Raw genomic sequence first — 16,169 nt, 5'->3', positions numbered from 1 at the left:
CTATAGATAACTATAGATTTGAATAAGAGAACATTCATGGCGCTCAGCAACAAAGCAAAGGGATACCATATAGACATGGTTATTGATGTAGTGAGACTACAAAGTGTAGCTGGTGTAAAATTTTTGCCAATTACATTAGATACTGAACTACAGTTGATATCACATGTAGGCAATGTTTGCTGTAAACTGAACATTATGAAAGAGCTTGCAAAAGATGCTTGCAGATGATGTCTGTACATTGTACTATGTTCATTTTGAAACTTATGGAATTGTATTGTAATGAAGCTAAAAGAGAGAGAGAGAGTGAAACAGCCAAAGTATGAAGACCATTCTACACTTCTAGATATGTTTTCCAATACTTCAAAGTCATGACATTCCCACTATATGCAGATAAAAACTACCAGTGTCCATTCACATGACAAAACCATTGTGAAGTAAAGTCCTTGGCCAATTTATTAGACACACTACAGTTTTTAAGCAAATTTTGATTTATGTCTAACATTTTTTTTATATCTAAAAACAAAGATGATGAGACTGACCAAACAAAAGCGCTGTTTCATTGTTGCCAAAAGCGCTGGCAGGTATCTATCGACCTGCCAGCGCTTTTGTTTGGTAAGTCTCGTCATCTTTGTTTTTAGATATATTTTTCCCACGTGGAATGTTTCCCTCTATTATATTCATAACATTTTTTTTTATATACATAGGTTGTGTAAAATGATTACGTGTAGTTTACTTCAAAAGTAAGATGATATAACAAATAAGTGAAATGTAGTATTTGTTGAAAATATTTTATTTCAGCAATTACAAAAAAAAGTGAAAATATTGTGAAAATGAAAACATTAGTTTTAACATCTTGTTGAGCCACCTTTTGCAGCTACGAGAGTCTTAATACAATGTGGCAAGCTGTCGACACAGGACTGTACTGTGTCCTGTGTTTGTGGATGATGATACCACTCATGAATGATCTCTAAGAGCTGTGTTTATATTGAGATGACATCTTTTGCCATCTCCCCCTTCATTAGTCCCCATACATTTTCTGTGGGGTTCATGTTGGGACTATTACCTGGCCAGTCTAACAGAGGGATATTTTGTTCCTTCAGAAAGGATTTAACTGATGTGACTGTGTGACAGGAAGCTCCATCCAGCATAAAAATAAATGGTTCCCCATTTTGCAACCATTCTCTGAGCTCTGGTATTAACTGTTTTTGCCGGACTTCCTTGTACTGGTCTTGCCTCATTATGCTTTTAACCACGTTTGTTTTTCAGTCTGAAAATGCAGTTATGATTAAATTTTTCTTCTGTTCGACAGCACACATACTGAGATTCATTAATTAAAATTTCAAACATGCTTTCAGCTCTGAAGCATACCTGTAAAAATCACAAAACATAATTAATATACTATGAATAAATGTACATAGGTTATATCATATTGTAAATAATAATTTTAAAGTTAAATTGCCAATCTCCAGAAGTCCACATCCTTATCACACCACTATTTAGTCCACTTCAGACGCTTTGCTTTCATTGTGGCTGTTAACTTTGGTTTTCTAGTGGGTTGACAGGCCTTGAAATCAATATCCTTCAACTTCCTGTGAACAGTGAATTCAGATACATTCACACTAGCCTCGTCCAGTTGAGATTTTATCTGTTTCATTGTTGCAGATTTGTTTTCTAGGCAAATTCTTTTGAGAAATCTTTCTGACCTTGGGGTGAAAATTGGTTTTCTTCCACATTTATTCTTCCTTCTGGGGCTCAGTTCTTCACCTGAACCAATTTTCTTCTTTATACACATGATGCTAGCTTCTGACATTTCCAACCTTCGTGAACTCTCCCAATTGGAATACATTTTCGTATTAGTGAGGGCTTTGACCTGAGCTTTTTTACTTGGTGAAATGTCCCCTCTTTTACCCATTTTAAAGCTCACAATTAGTAATATGTGGCTGTTAAACAGTCAATTGTGATGTCAATATTATGAAATTGATAATCAAAGCAAACAAAGTATTACACTAGTTACATGTGAGAATGCCACTGAACACGTCCTTTCCTGTATGCTGTACTCTGCACATTGATGTCTACATAAGTCAACAATCCAATGTCACATAGCAATAATAGATACAAAATTCAACAATGTAATAAGTTCTCTGAATAACTGTCATAAATTTTCCAATTAAATATAGTACTCAACAAGTAATTATTACAAATAACATTAAAAAAATGTGCAGGGCGTCTAATAATTTGGCCCGGAACTGTGTACAAACAGCTTGAGTATTCTTGAGAAAACCCCTCAATACCTATATTTACAACTAATAAGGTATATATATTGAAGAGTATACAGAACATTACAAGTGAAAATGCTTGCTCAAGCTGCTGAAGGACTACTTAGTGTAAACATGACTCCTACAGTGTAGATGATTATATAGTTAAGTGAAGTAAACAAAATGATGTAAATCCCATATGGCACTGATGGCTTAGATATCCCACAGAATGGGTTGAGTTGCCTGTCAGAAAACGTGTTCTTCTTCTACACATTACCCCTTTTCCTTGCAAATATATGAGAGTTGCGTCATTTGTATAGTTGGATTTGTGTGTAGTCTGTTATGTCTGTGTTGTACGATGATGAGGAAAGGCTTCAGGACCAGATAACCTTCCATAGACATATGGAAAATTGAGGGATTTAACAACAAAGTAGCCACCTGGCTGGCAGATTCAACTCGAACATTCAGTGCAGCCATATACTCACCAATGGATCATCTAGCATCACCGTACCTATTTTAAGGGCAGTGGTGACCATGCTGAATGTACCAACTACTGCCCAATTCAGCTTCTGTCCAACATTATCGAGATATTCAAATGTATCCTTGATGACAGGCTGTGGATGTAGTCCAGCTCTCAATAAATTGATATGGGTTTGTGAAGGGATGTGGCATGATAGACACTATTTTTGCTGCACACTAGCTGTTGAAGAAATTCCTCAAGAAAAGAAAGTCACTACATTTTCCCTTTCTTGACCTAGAAAAGGTATTTGATTGAGTATGATGTCAGATGATTTGGTATTCTCTTTTCAATCATCAAGTTTCTGAAACTTATGTAAATTGAATATAAATGCTGTACATAACACCAGCAGCCTGGTGCACTGCTCTGCAGGACTGACAGACAGCTTACCTGTGATAGTTGGTACTCATCAAGATTCAGCTCTGCCTCTGCTGCTCTATGTTACCATAGTGGATACCATAATGCACAGAAGTGTGTACCATGTATAATCCTATAAGCTGATGGTCTACATCTACATTTATACTCTGCAAGCCACCCAACGGTGTATGGCAGATACTGGAGAGGATGTTGAAACTCTGGTCCAGGTATGGTATGTGTTGTGGTGTAACAAGACAGCTATGCCACACTGAAGTAGCCGAAAGGCACGCGTTAATCTCACGTAGTCTAGTGAGAGGTCTGAAACAAGATACGTAATGAATGGTAGCAAGAAAAGTACGTAGCTGCTATAAGACTTAACTTTTAATCATCCTTGTTGTATACATCGTTCTTGATGAGACATTTCATACGATAACTATCAAACTATGTAAGGCTAATGGCGCCTTGCTAGGTCGTAGCCATTGACTTAGCTGAAGGCTATTCTATCTGTGTCTCGGCAAATGAGAGAAAGGCTTCGTCAGTGTAGTCGCTAGCAAAGTCGTCGTACAACTGGGGAGAGTGCTAGTCCGTATCTCGAGACCTGCCTTGTGGTGGCGCTCGGTCTGCAATCACACAGTGGCGACACGTGGGTCCGACATGTACTAAATGGACCGCGGCCGATTTAAAGCTACCACCTAGCAAGTGTGGTGTCTGGTGGTGACACCACAGTATGATTGTCTACAAAGATTTGGCCCCCATTTGAACCCCCACAAGACTCAGTACTTTGAAATGACTCCATCTCCTGGAACTATACAAATTAATGGAGCTCCTCATACTGAAGTGGACAGATTCCAATATCTAGATCCTTGACTACAGAGTGACAGCTATGTGAATGAGGATGAGTGAGCAAAACCAAAGTGACCTAAATGCATTTCAGAGACATCACTGGTATTCTTTGTAATAAGAAGATGCCAGTCTTCCTAAAATCAAAGACATACTGTACAATGGGGATCCCAGTTGCATTATATGATACCAAGTGTTGGCACACACCTGGAACTGCTGAGCACATACTACATGTCATGAAAATGTGGATACTGAGAAAATCGTAGACATTTTCCTAGTACAATGATCTGACAATGATGATGACTCCTCTCAAACTGAACATCCTATCAAATTGCACAGTGTCACATGCACTCTTTCCATAGGAGAGTGCAGAGAGGCTTGGAATTTAATCAAGGATATTGATGGAAATAATGGTGATCAAGAGCTTTATATCACCACCTCTCCTCCTTCTTACCAGCCAAGTACTGGCAGTGACAGTTTCATTCTCCACCAGGATTTGAACCAGTTTACCTCTGAGTGGAGCGCCATTGCACAGGCATGCATTAGCGACTTCAGCTAGAGAGGAAAGTATACCACATAAAGTAGTATGTTGTAGGTTATGTACTTGACTAAACATAAATACCACTCACAGATTACGCCTTAGGTCTGTTCCAGCTGGCCAACTGCTGCCTATAAGTCATTAAGAGGAGTGATCTATGATTTTGGGACATGTGATCAGCGTGTCACCAATTCCTCCAGCTGTTATTGCCGGTAGCTGAATCCCAATAATGCCACTGTTTCTTTATTCAAGCAGATCCTCATTGGCCTCACAAGTGCTGAGTGGAGCCTGATGTTCTTACCAGTGTGAACTATTCTCTGTGAACAAACACATGGCTACCATAGTTCAGAATTAACACTTTAATAATAATGGAAAATTCAGTTAAATGTGTGTAATATTGCTGATGATCACAGTCATTAAGTATTTGTTTTAAACTGTAGTATACAGACTCTAAGGCAAGCTACTGATGTATCTGATATATTGAGTACACTGTCTGTGCATGACTAATCAAATAGGACCAAGTAAAAATGAATTGATGTGATTAAAGAGCAGTTAATTAATGCTTCAACAAAAAGTGTTATTTAAACAATGGAAGCTCCAGGTTGGAGTAGCAGCAATGTAGGAAGAGGGAGTTTGGTACTTAATGTAAAGATGACATGTTAATTTGCAGACAGGCACAATTATAGACACTCTAAACATAAGCTTTCATTCACAGCCTTCATCAGAAAAAGAAAGAGAAACACACACCATTCATTTACACAAGCAAGCAAACAAGACCTCCCACTCTGGCAGTTTGGGCCACAATGCAACTATCACATGGGATGCAAGCAGCAATCTGGAGGGGACAGGGAAGGGATAGCAGTGTATGGGTTTAGGGAGAGAGAGAGAAGCACTGTCTGGTGGAGTGTGCAGAGATTAGAATGCTAAGAGGCACAGCGTCAGCAGGGTGTGGGCCAAGGAGGTGGGGAAAACAGAGCAAAAAGAGAGAGGCGCAGAGAAAGTTGGGCAGGTGTGTTGGCAGAGAGTGGCAAACAAAGAGGGTGGGAGACAAGATTTAGGAGGAGGTGATAGGACAGAGAAGGTGGAAACTGGTGGGTGGAGGGCGTGGTGACTGTATGTTATCATAGGTTGAGACTGGGATAACTGCCAGAGCAGAGAATGTGTTGTAGGGATAACTCCCATCTGTGCAGTTCAGAAAAGCTGGTGGTGGAGGGGAGGATCCAGATGGCTTGGGTAGTGAAGCAAGAACACCAATAGCTGTTCTGAATTGTGCAGATGGAAGTTATCTGTACAACACATTCTCCCTTCCCATAATTATCCCACCTTCAACCTACTGTAATGTAGTGCCCCTACACTGTCCATGCAACAGTTTCCACCCCCTCTGTCTTATCACCTCTTCCAGTTCTCATCTCCCACCCTCTTTGTTTGCTGCCCTCTGCTAATGTTTCCACCCATCTTTCCCTGATGCTCTCCTTCTTTGCTACATTTTCCCCACCTCTCTGCCCCACATCCTCCTGATGCTGGGTCTCTTAGCATTATAGTCTATGCACACTCTGTCAGGCAGCTCTCCTCTCTTCCCCCACCCGTATACTGCTATCCCTTCCTCCTCCCCGCCCCTTTCAGATTGCTGCTTCCATCCCATGTCATAGTGGCATTCTGGCTCGTGATGCTGGAGTTGGCAGTCATATGTGCGTGATGTATGCGTGATGTGTGCGTGCTTGTGTGAGTGAATTATGTGTGTTTCTCTTTCCTTTTCTGATGAAGGCTGTGACCAAAACCTTATGTGTAAGTGTCTTTTAATTGTGCCTGTCTGCAACTTAACATGTCATCTTTATGATACAGAGCAATCTATCTTTTCCCACTCAGTTTAAAAGTGTTAATTGATATTTATAAACACAAAATCTGTAAAAAGTTATTGTATGCTTACAAAATTATTTGTTAAAGAGAATTTCATGCTACGTGAATATAATTAAAAAGCCTATGTGTAGTGTTTTTCTATTACCAGCATTAAGAAAAAACTATCAAGATCAAGTTTTAAATTTGCGATCTTGGCCGTGTCAATGATCGACATGAAAGATTTCTGAAAGTGTAATGTCTTCAAAAAGTTGTACAAAAGTGCAGGAGACACTAAATATTTCAAAGTAACAAGTGAGATACACTGTACTTCAACATACTTGCAATGGTCTCATTGTTCTCCTGAAAAGGATTGTTGTAATTCAGTGAAAACAATGGCTTTTATTTTGCAGTTTTTATTAAGCTTTGCTGCATGACATGGTATAATATGAAATAAGGTTTCATTCAAAATGATATTGGCTATGGACAATTACACATTTAAAATATTTGTGTCATTTTTACATCAATACAACAGATGTGTGATTCTTTGTTATTTTGCTTATTGTGGATAAGACTTCAACTTGTCAGCACATCCCAAAACTTATCTGCCCCAATGGCTGAGGTCACTAATGCATGCTTGTGCGATGGTGTTCAACCCCTGGGGTAAGCCGGTTTGAGTCCTGATTGTGCAAAAGCTTTTTGCTGCCAGTATTTGGCTGGCAAGGGCAGGAGAGATGGTGGTGTAAAATGTGGCTATGTCTTGGTTTAAATACCAATCCTCTCTGCAGTGTGTCATGAAGTGAGGGCATGTGACACTGTGAATGGTGATCCGTCCATTGGCGGGTGATGTTAAGCTCAGAAGCCCCCTTGGCGCTATTCGCGAGGAGTAGACTATGTGCCAGCGCTGGGTTTCACCCTCTCTCTTTTATTGTCATCATCACACAATACAAACATTACATTACACACATGCACACACACACAAACACACACACACAATACAGACATGTATCATTATAAAAGAGTTGTAATGGAGCATGTTACAAATAAACAAACAAACAAAAAAATCCCAAAACTTACATAGTAGTTGCAATAAGCTGGCTGAAGATGGAAGTACGAAACCAGAGATGATGTTATTGTTAGAAAAAACCCTAGCAATAGTATTTTAAAATTCTGCAGATACACTGGCCAACAAAATTTTACTTTTTTCTGTAATTGGTATGAAAACAGCCAATCTTTATGGTTTTCGGTGTGCTGATAATGAAAATGTTAATGAAATATCAAGATTTGCTCTCATTTTGAAGTTATTGTAACGTTATGTCATTGCCTCTATAAGCTTATGCATGTATTTACCTTGGTGTTATCCCTTGGGGGAAGGTCACTGAAGGTGCAACTATTTGCCTCCCTGATTAGTGTCCAGCAGTAATCAGCTAACACTGATGTACTCTACTTTTCCTGGTATCTCATTTCCAAGTACAAAATTTGCTGATGGATGTGTTCTCTTTGCTCTACAATTACAGCATTAAATTTATGAGGAAAGAAATCCAAGTATGAATCTAGGAGACACTAATTTAAGGACATGTTGGACCCCAGTGTATTGTAGCAGTGCAGAAGAGATCCTTATAGTTTTCTGCCCTATTATTTATTAAAAATTTTGTTGACACTTGGACAAAGGCATCCCTAGCTAACTTTTCGTCCCTTGTGTCAGTGGTGTTGAAATACTGCATATCTGGGGACACCAAAAACCCCCTTCTATTTTTGCCTCACTAAGATGTGGAAATTTCTCTCACAAATAGAGAAATGCTTCTCTGATTTTGTCTATGGTCTCAATGAAGTTTTTCATTGGCCCAAATTTTATATGAAGAGCAGGGAGAACTATGTTCTTGGATTTGACAAGTGCTTTGTGCATAATATTGTGAGAGCCATGTTCAAATGATTGATGCTTAGGCCAATCTTTCTTTTTATAATGAAGTGCTTTGGCATAGCTATCCTAGAGGCACAGGAAGCAACAGAATTTGCTATAATCATGTTGTAGCCCAAGTACTATACCTATGACTTTCAAATTCCCACAAACCTGCCATTTAAACTTGTCGTACTTCAATTGCAGTAACAATTGTTTCATGCTATCTTATGTCTCTTTCATGTAATGGGAATCCATGGTATCATATCGGCATTGTGCAATAGCGCTTGCTTAAGACTGATTTTGGAGGAGTCATTGAACAAGCACCACTGATCACTTTTATAGTTGATGCCCATAGCTGCCATTAGTCACTGTACATCACTACAAAATACCAAGTTCTTTTTACTTTTGAAAAATGGAAGGAATGGCATAAGGTGGTTAAGGAAGGCAGTTACATTTACCATCTTATCAAAACAATCCTGCTGTTGTAGTCTTGATGCCCACAATTCAGCTTTATCTTTCGACAATTCCAGATCTCCCACTAGGTCATTAAATTCACACTGGGTTATTTTGTCAATCTCTGTACCCTCATCATTACACACAAAATCAGGTCTTTTGAAGAAATTGGTTTTGAAGATGATGGTGCAGCACTAGTCTCACTACTGCCATTGTCACTATCACAATCAGGTGGGATAGGAGCAGGCAGTCCGTCTCCATGAGGCTCTGGTCGCATGGCCGATGGTATGGTAGGATATATCAGGGAAGACTTTTTCTTCTTGGAAATACCATGTGTTACTAATGAAATCTTCTTGGGCTTCCATCCGGGTAGCTGCGTTGAAAATCCGCAATGTTTCAATGAGTGTCATTCTCATCATCTTCTGGCGAAGTGTCAATGGATTGTGGCCATCATCTATATATATAGGTGGTCAGCAGTGCATGACTGCTGTCACTCCCCACCCGTCCTACTGGAGCTGGGCAGGTGTGTTTGTGTGTGTGTGGGGGGGGGGGGGGGGGGGGAGTGGGAGGACCACGTGGGGCCGGGCGATGTCGGCCATCTGCCGCGTTAGTTTAGCTTAGAATTGTGAAGCGTTAGCAGCTGAGCATGGCCCCAGCATATAGCTAGTACTGCAGGGTACCACACCGAACTTAAATAGTAGCCCTTGTCCCTGTTGAAGAGATTGTCATGTAATCTTATTTTGACTGATTCCTTGATGGCGCTCTCCCAGAAGCCACTTGCTCGGCAAAGCATTTTAATTTCTTCAAATTGGAAGGTGTGTCCCTCATCGAGGCTGTGTTCTGCTACAGCCGATTTGTCCTTGTGCCCCAGCCGAATGGGTATAATGTGTTCCTGACAGCATTGCGAGATGCAGCTTTGTGTTTGATCAATGTACTGAAGCACACACAAGCATGGTATACCATATATATACCGGGAACTTGTAGCTGCAATTTGTCCTTCACTGAGCCTAGTAACTCTTTCATTTTTGGAGGTGGTCGAAAAATTGCTTTGATGTTGTTTTTCCCATTATTCTCACAATTTTGGCTGACGGGGGCACAATGTAGTGTATAAAGGCGAGTTTCTTTTCTTCTTCCTCTTCTTTGTGGATGGCTGTGTCACGCTTTTTCTTCCTCAATGCACATCTAATGTGTGCTTCACTGTAACCATTCTGACGAAAGACATCCTTAAGGTGCTGCAGCTCAGCTGGAAGGCTGTCTTTGTCACAGATGGCTCTTGCTCTGTGAACCAGCATCGTTAGAATGGTGTGCCGCTGCAGTGGGTGGTGGCAGCTCGAAGCACAGAGATATAGGTCCATGTGGGTCTTCTTTCTGTATACTGCATGTCCTAGCGTGCCATCTACTTTTCTCCTTATAAGAATATCCAAAAATGGAAGAAATCCATCTTGTTCTAACTCCATTGTGAACTGTATGTTTTTGTGAATGCTGTTCAGGTGTTCATGGAATTCATTCATGGCTTCTCTTCCATGTTCCCATACAATAAATGTGACATTAATGTAACAGAAGAATTGTTTAGGTTTAAGCTGTGCCGTTTCTAGTGCCAGCTCCTCGAAATGCTCCATATAGAGATTGGCAATCCCTGGAGAAAGTGGCAAACCCATGGCTACCGCATCAACCTGTTCATAAAATTCTCTATTGTATTTGAAATAGGTTACAGTGAAACCATGTTCAAATAATTTTACTATCTTGGGCTTGAATGATCTGACAAGAGTACCAAGGCATCCTGAAGTGGTACACATGTAAAGAGGGATGTTAAGTCAAAGCTCACAAGTAGATCTTCTTACTGCAGCCGCATCTACTTCAGCATGGTTATAAATTCCCTCGATGAGGGACACACCTTCCAATTTGAAGAAACAAAAATGCTTTGCCAAACCAGTGGCTTCTGGGAGAGCATCATCAAGGAATCAGTCAAAATAAGATTACATGACAAGCTCGTCAACAGGGACGAGGGCTACCATTTAAGTTTGGTGTGGAACCCTGCAATAGCAGCTATACGCTGGGACTGTGCTCAGCTGCTAATGTTTCGCAAGTCTAAGCTAGACCAATGCGGCTGTTGGCCAATGTCACCCAGCCTCGCACGGTTCCCCCACCACCACCGGCCCAGTGCCGGTAGCAGGGGTGGGTAGGGACTGCAGCCACGCGCCGCTGACCAGCTATATATAGATGATGGCTGTAGTCCATCGACACTTCACCAGAAGATGATGAGAATGACACTCATTGAAATGTCGTGGATTTTAGATGCAGCTACCTGGATGGAAGCCCGAGAAGATTTCATCAGCAGTATACTCCAGGAAGGCCTACATTCACGTACAATGTGTTATTGGATTTATCATACAAAATCAACACCCATTTACATGGTTTGATCGTTCTCGCCAGATCATGGGTATAGCAAAGCAAATGAAGGAGACACAAAACATGTAACATACATGAGGACCCCAGGGCTTGTCATGCTCCCTGATTTCATAGCCTAAGTACAGTCTGTAAGCCTTAGTAATATACAGTGTTATTGACCTCCTGTGCAATTTCAATGTAGAATGCCTGCAAATGTAGCAAAAATAGTCAGCACTTTTTATCATTTGCAAGGCATCTTGAATCAGAGGACTTATAATGACAGCACGCGCTAACTACACTTCAGTAACACTTTCTTCCAGGACATTAACAGAATATAGTTTGTAACAGACTGAAACTATGCTTAAATGAAACATACTCTTCTCCTCCCTTCCACTTCCCCTTCCCCTCCCACTTCCCCTTCCCCTTCCACTTGTCGCTATGAGTCCGGGCTAAAAATAGTGATAAAATACACACAGCTAAAGTTGCCTGAAACTTCATCATTGTGTCTACCATCAGTGGGATTTTGAAGCCTATATGGGAAGGGTTTGACAATAAATGCTAATAAAGTATAATTATAATTAAACTCCACCTCCTGTAACTTGGAAAAGAGAGCTGATTCGAGCTTTTCATTGTTGTTTTTCATTGTCAGCATGGTTGATACAGTTAACAAACATTTATTTCACCCCAGTTACATTTTCACTGTTGGCTAGTGTTATTTTTAAATTGAGTACTTTGAAACAAGTAAAGAAGAGGGAAATTATTCTTCTCTCTTGATCTCAATGAATACCAAATTTTGGAATGATGCATACCCTACATAAAAAGATTATTTTTCACCAAGACATCACTCCTGACCACAAAAAGAGTTGGGCAATGAAAACAATTCAGTTTTCTGCATCAAGACCTGGTGCAACATCCATCCTATTTCCCAGATATAACTCTCACTTTCCTCACTAAACAAGAACTCCATCACACTAATCAAAGATTTTCTGAATGCTATGACATTTCCTATTCTTAAAGATGTCATTAGTATAAATTAATAAAGTCAAAAATTTCCAGCTGATTGATACCATACGAAAACACTGTGAGAAAGTATATTTGCAATTACTAATTATTAGAACAGATAGGGATGCATGCCTGTTCATTATTTTTATTTATATGGTGTAATTATTTGTTGAGGTTGTTGTTATCCATTTCTGATTATTTCAGATTGCCAGAGTTCATTCTGTAGGAATATTCTCGAATGCAGGCGTTCAATTCAGGAGTAGTGACTTTTTCTTGCAATAAGTAGTCGAACTACATTTTTATGGAGCTTGAATAATTTATTCATAAAGAAAAAACTTTGTGAGTAACTGCTGACACATTATCAAATTACTACCACCACAAAATCTTTACCATCATATTGACTACTAAGTAATAACTAACTTATGATTACAGCCATGGTAACATATCATTCATTGTAACAATTTAAATAGTTTTAGGAATTTTTGGGCATAATATTGTAATAAATTTACAATCACAGATGACATGTAAAACTATTTAAGTGCAACAATTCACACAGCTTAAAATATAAATGTAGTTTTTATGGTTAGTTTTGTCTAATACAAACACTTTCTGTTACAAATACTACCGTGTGAGTATTTTTAACAATTAATATTAGAAAATGCTACTTTAAAACAGAATTAAGTGGTATAACAACACAACAATTGTTATTATTTTATACACTTTCAGTTTGTACTGAAAATTAAAATGTGACATATTTTTACAGTAAAAATAAATAAAGTAGTCATTGTATAAAGGTTAGATGAAGATTCAGTTAAATATAGGTATCGAACTGGACTGGGTGATATACTGAACAGAAATATTGTGTAATACATTACCTCTGTCTCAGCATTACAATACCTCAGACTCAGTATAACAATACTAAGAGTATTACAATATAAAAGAAACATAAAACTATGGAGTAATGAGATTAAATTCAGAGTGGGGAAACATTAAATATGGTGTTCCACCAGGTTTGGTGCATGGCCTGCTCCTGTTCTTCGTCTACATAAATGATTTACCAGGGACAATGGCAGGCTCTTCAGAAAGTATAATGGTCGCTGATGACACAAGTATATTGGTAAAAGACCCAAAGATATCCATACTAGACATAGCTGGGAGAATAATGGAACTGGTTTACACTGCCTAAACTTGTAACCCCTTAATCTTGTAGAAACTAATATTACAGATTTCCAAACAAAGCACATTAACTTTTAGGTATCAGAAGTAGGCGTCACTGGGCATGCATTGGATGAGGCACCATGTGTGAAGTCCTGGGTATCAGTATGGATAGTAAATGGAGGTGGCAGCAGCATGTGGATCAGTTAACCAGAAAGCACAGTTCTGTCTGCTTTGTACCGAGAAGTCTCCCTTACTGTGTTGACTGCAGACAAGACTCCAAGATCACTCAGTTCTGTCCTGAGTCATAGGCTTCTTTGGCATTGCAGCTGGGGTGAGAAAAGTGGTTATTCCACAGAAGTGTTGGATAATAATACTGTGCAAAGTTGATAACAGTATGTCTTGCAGAAGCCTCTTCATGGAGCTAAGATGGTTGGTTGGTTGTTTCGGGGAAGGAGACCAGACAGCGAGGTCATCGGTCTCACTAGATGAAGAAATAATTTCCATATCAACTATGCATCACTCTCTAGGGTCCAGAATGGAGCTTTATATTCTGGTGCAGAATATAGCACGTTGCCACAGGACACCAGGCAGGAAGTTGATGATCTCCAAATATTTAAAGAGCAAGTAAAAGAATACCACATTAGCCAGACCTTCTACAATACAGAGCATTCCACTTAACTCCACAACTTCATGTATTTCCAAAATGAAACTAAATGTGAAAAATGCAGTTGGCCAGGGATGCACCTATGTCAAGGCTCATACAATGGACAGGAATGCACAATCCATAGAAATGAACAAACATTGCTTTCAACCCAAAGTTACTTTTGTTTAAATGGCACATGAAACTTAGAAGACCAATTAGTGATGGCAGTCTTGGTTTCAATGTTCTAAGCCTCATACCTTCTGAAAAAGGATGGCAGTGGTTTCAGTTTGTGCTGCAATGTGCATAGCAGGGGTTTCCTCCACTGTCAATTTTGGTAGAAAACCATTTAAATAAATTTAACCATGTAGTGAAAAGGATGTTTGTTTACTTCTGTGGACTGTGCATTCCAGCCCCTTGTGCGAGCCTCTGACATATTTTCATCCCTGACCAATTGCATTTTACATGTTTCATTCTGGAAATACAATATGTGATCAAAAGTATCCGGGCACCCCTGAAAACATACCTTTTTCATATTAGGTGCATTGTGCTGCCACCCACTGCCAGGTACTCCATACCAGCGACCTCAGTGGTCATACATATCGCGAGAGAGCAGAATAGGACACTCCACGAAACTCACGGACATCGAACATGGTCAGGTGATTGGGTGTCACTTGTGTCATACATTTGTATGTGAGATTTTCACACTCCTTAACATCTCTAGGTCCACTGTTTCTGATATGATAGTGAAGTGCAAACCTGAGCCAAGGGCTGAGCAGTCTTGTGCACTATCATCTATGCTATGAGAACAACTGGCATTAATTGTATCTGGCACACGACTTGAATATGCACACTTAGCGGCCTGATTGGTTAACTTCAATGCTACCAGTAATTAGCTTGGAAATGGCACAACATATCATTTTTTTTTTTTTTTGTTAACAATTATTTCCAATCACAACTTACCCTGCAACTCTCTTAAGAGCTTTTCAGACTCTCACTGACCACCCTATGTAAAGTTTTATAATTATTGGTTTGGTTTGATTGGCACTAGTTATAATTTGGTGTTAATATACTTTGCACAAGTAGCCAGCAGTGTTTGCTTCTGCCTGTTAATGTATAACTTGACTTGTTTCGCATCCATGAAGGTTCTCCTTCCTGATGGGATTGACAGAGCATGATGTGGGAATGAATGACTGAATAACTAAAGAACCAGTTCAAGGGTGTTGTTATGTCATTGGAGCACTGTGGGAAGATAATGTTTTAAAAATGTAAAATATTTTTTAAATTATATTGTTTGTGTTTTCATTGTTAGATCAAGTATTTTTTTCATATAATCCTCATCAGAAGTACTTTTATTTATATTGAGGCCAACACTTCATAGTGTATTCTCATTTGTCTGCCCCTAATTTTTACTCCCTTTGTCAAAGCACAACAAAGAAGGATAAAATCATACTTGATTTCCTAGTGTCATTTTGCAACTGTAAAGCATTCATAGCTTTGTTACTAATTCCACATAATGAGTAATTGTGATTATTGGTATTACCAATAAATATGTTTTCATGTAATATATTACAGATTACTTCACAAAATGAGCCACTGAAAGCTGTTATGGTATGGTTCCATGGAGGTGCATTCGGATTTGGATCAGGAAACACTGATCTTTATGGTCCAGATTATTTAGTTGCTGCTGATGTTATTGTAGTCACATTGAATTACCGCCTTGGAGCTCTTGGTAAATATACTGTGGAAAAATTACTTAAGTTTTCTTTGTTAAATTAGCAGGTAGTCTTGATTACCTTCCTCAGACCAGAAAAGCACTATATTTGCTCTAATAAACATTTGAAGTTACCTGTATTAGTAAAGCTTTCAAGCAATCTTGTATTACTTTACTGCTGAGTGTAGAACATATTATTCGGCATTGTTGTAGGCAGATGCACATATTATTCTTCTACAAAACCATACATTGTTTTGCCTAATGTGTTAGTGTTTGTGTATATGTGAGTGAAGTTTTGACACCATACAATGAACAGATAGAAGGGCAAGTGAGTCTGATGGCAGTTCAAAAACTTAAAACTGTTTGCCGGCCAGTGTGGCCGAGCGGTTCTAGGTGCTTCAGTCTGGAACCGCGAGACTGCTACAGTCACAGGTTTGAATCCTGCCTCGGGCATGGATGTGTGTGATGTCCTTAGGTTAGTTAGGTTTAAGTAGTTCTAAGTACTAGGGTACTGATGACCTCAGATGTTAAGTCCCATAGTGCTCAGAGCCATTTGAACTATTTTTGAAAAGTT

The 16,169-nt window shown here is 39.3% G+C and overlaps 2 protein-coding genes across 14 annotated transcripts in view; both read left to right on the top strand.

Annotated features, from left to right (window-relative positions):
• Positions 1-16,169, top strand: part of LOC126457930 (juvenile hormone esterase-like) — a 561,537-nt gene that overhangs the window by 77,325 nt on the left and 468,043 nt on the right. The gene's annotated exons all lie outside the window — the stretch shown is intronic.
• LOC126457928 (esterase FE4-like) overlaps positions 1-16,169 on the top strand; it is a 133,054-nt gene that overhangs the window by 77,899 nt on the left and 38,986 nt on the right. For 12 of the 13 annotated variants that reach the window (XR_007585557.1, XM_050094633.1, XM_050094634.1 and 9 more), the window contains one exon: positions 15,457-15,613. Coding sequence is in view for 12 of the 13 variants with exons in the window: in XM_050094633.1 (XP_049950590.1) it covers positions 15,457-15,613 (157 nt within the window). In the remaining variant the exon portion in view is untranslated. Of the gene's footprint in view, positions 1-12,969; positions 13,201-15,456; positions 15,614-16,169 lie in introns of those variants that run through there. The other variant, XM_050094636.1, reaches the window with a different exon arrangement.

The sequence above is a fragment of the Schistocerca serialis genome, chromosome 2 (assembly GCF_023864345.2).
Source record: "Schistocerca serialis cubense isolate TAMUIC-IGC-003099 chromosome 2, iqSchSeri2.2, whole genome shotgun sequence".
Classification (NCBI taxonomy): Eukaryota; Metazoa; Arthropoda; class Insecta; order Orthoptera; family Acrididae; genus Schistocerca; species Schistocerca serialis.
This window is presented reverse-complemented; position numbering and strand designations above follow the sequence as displayed.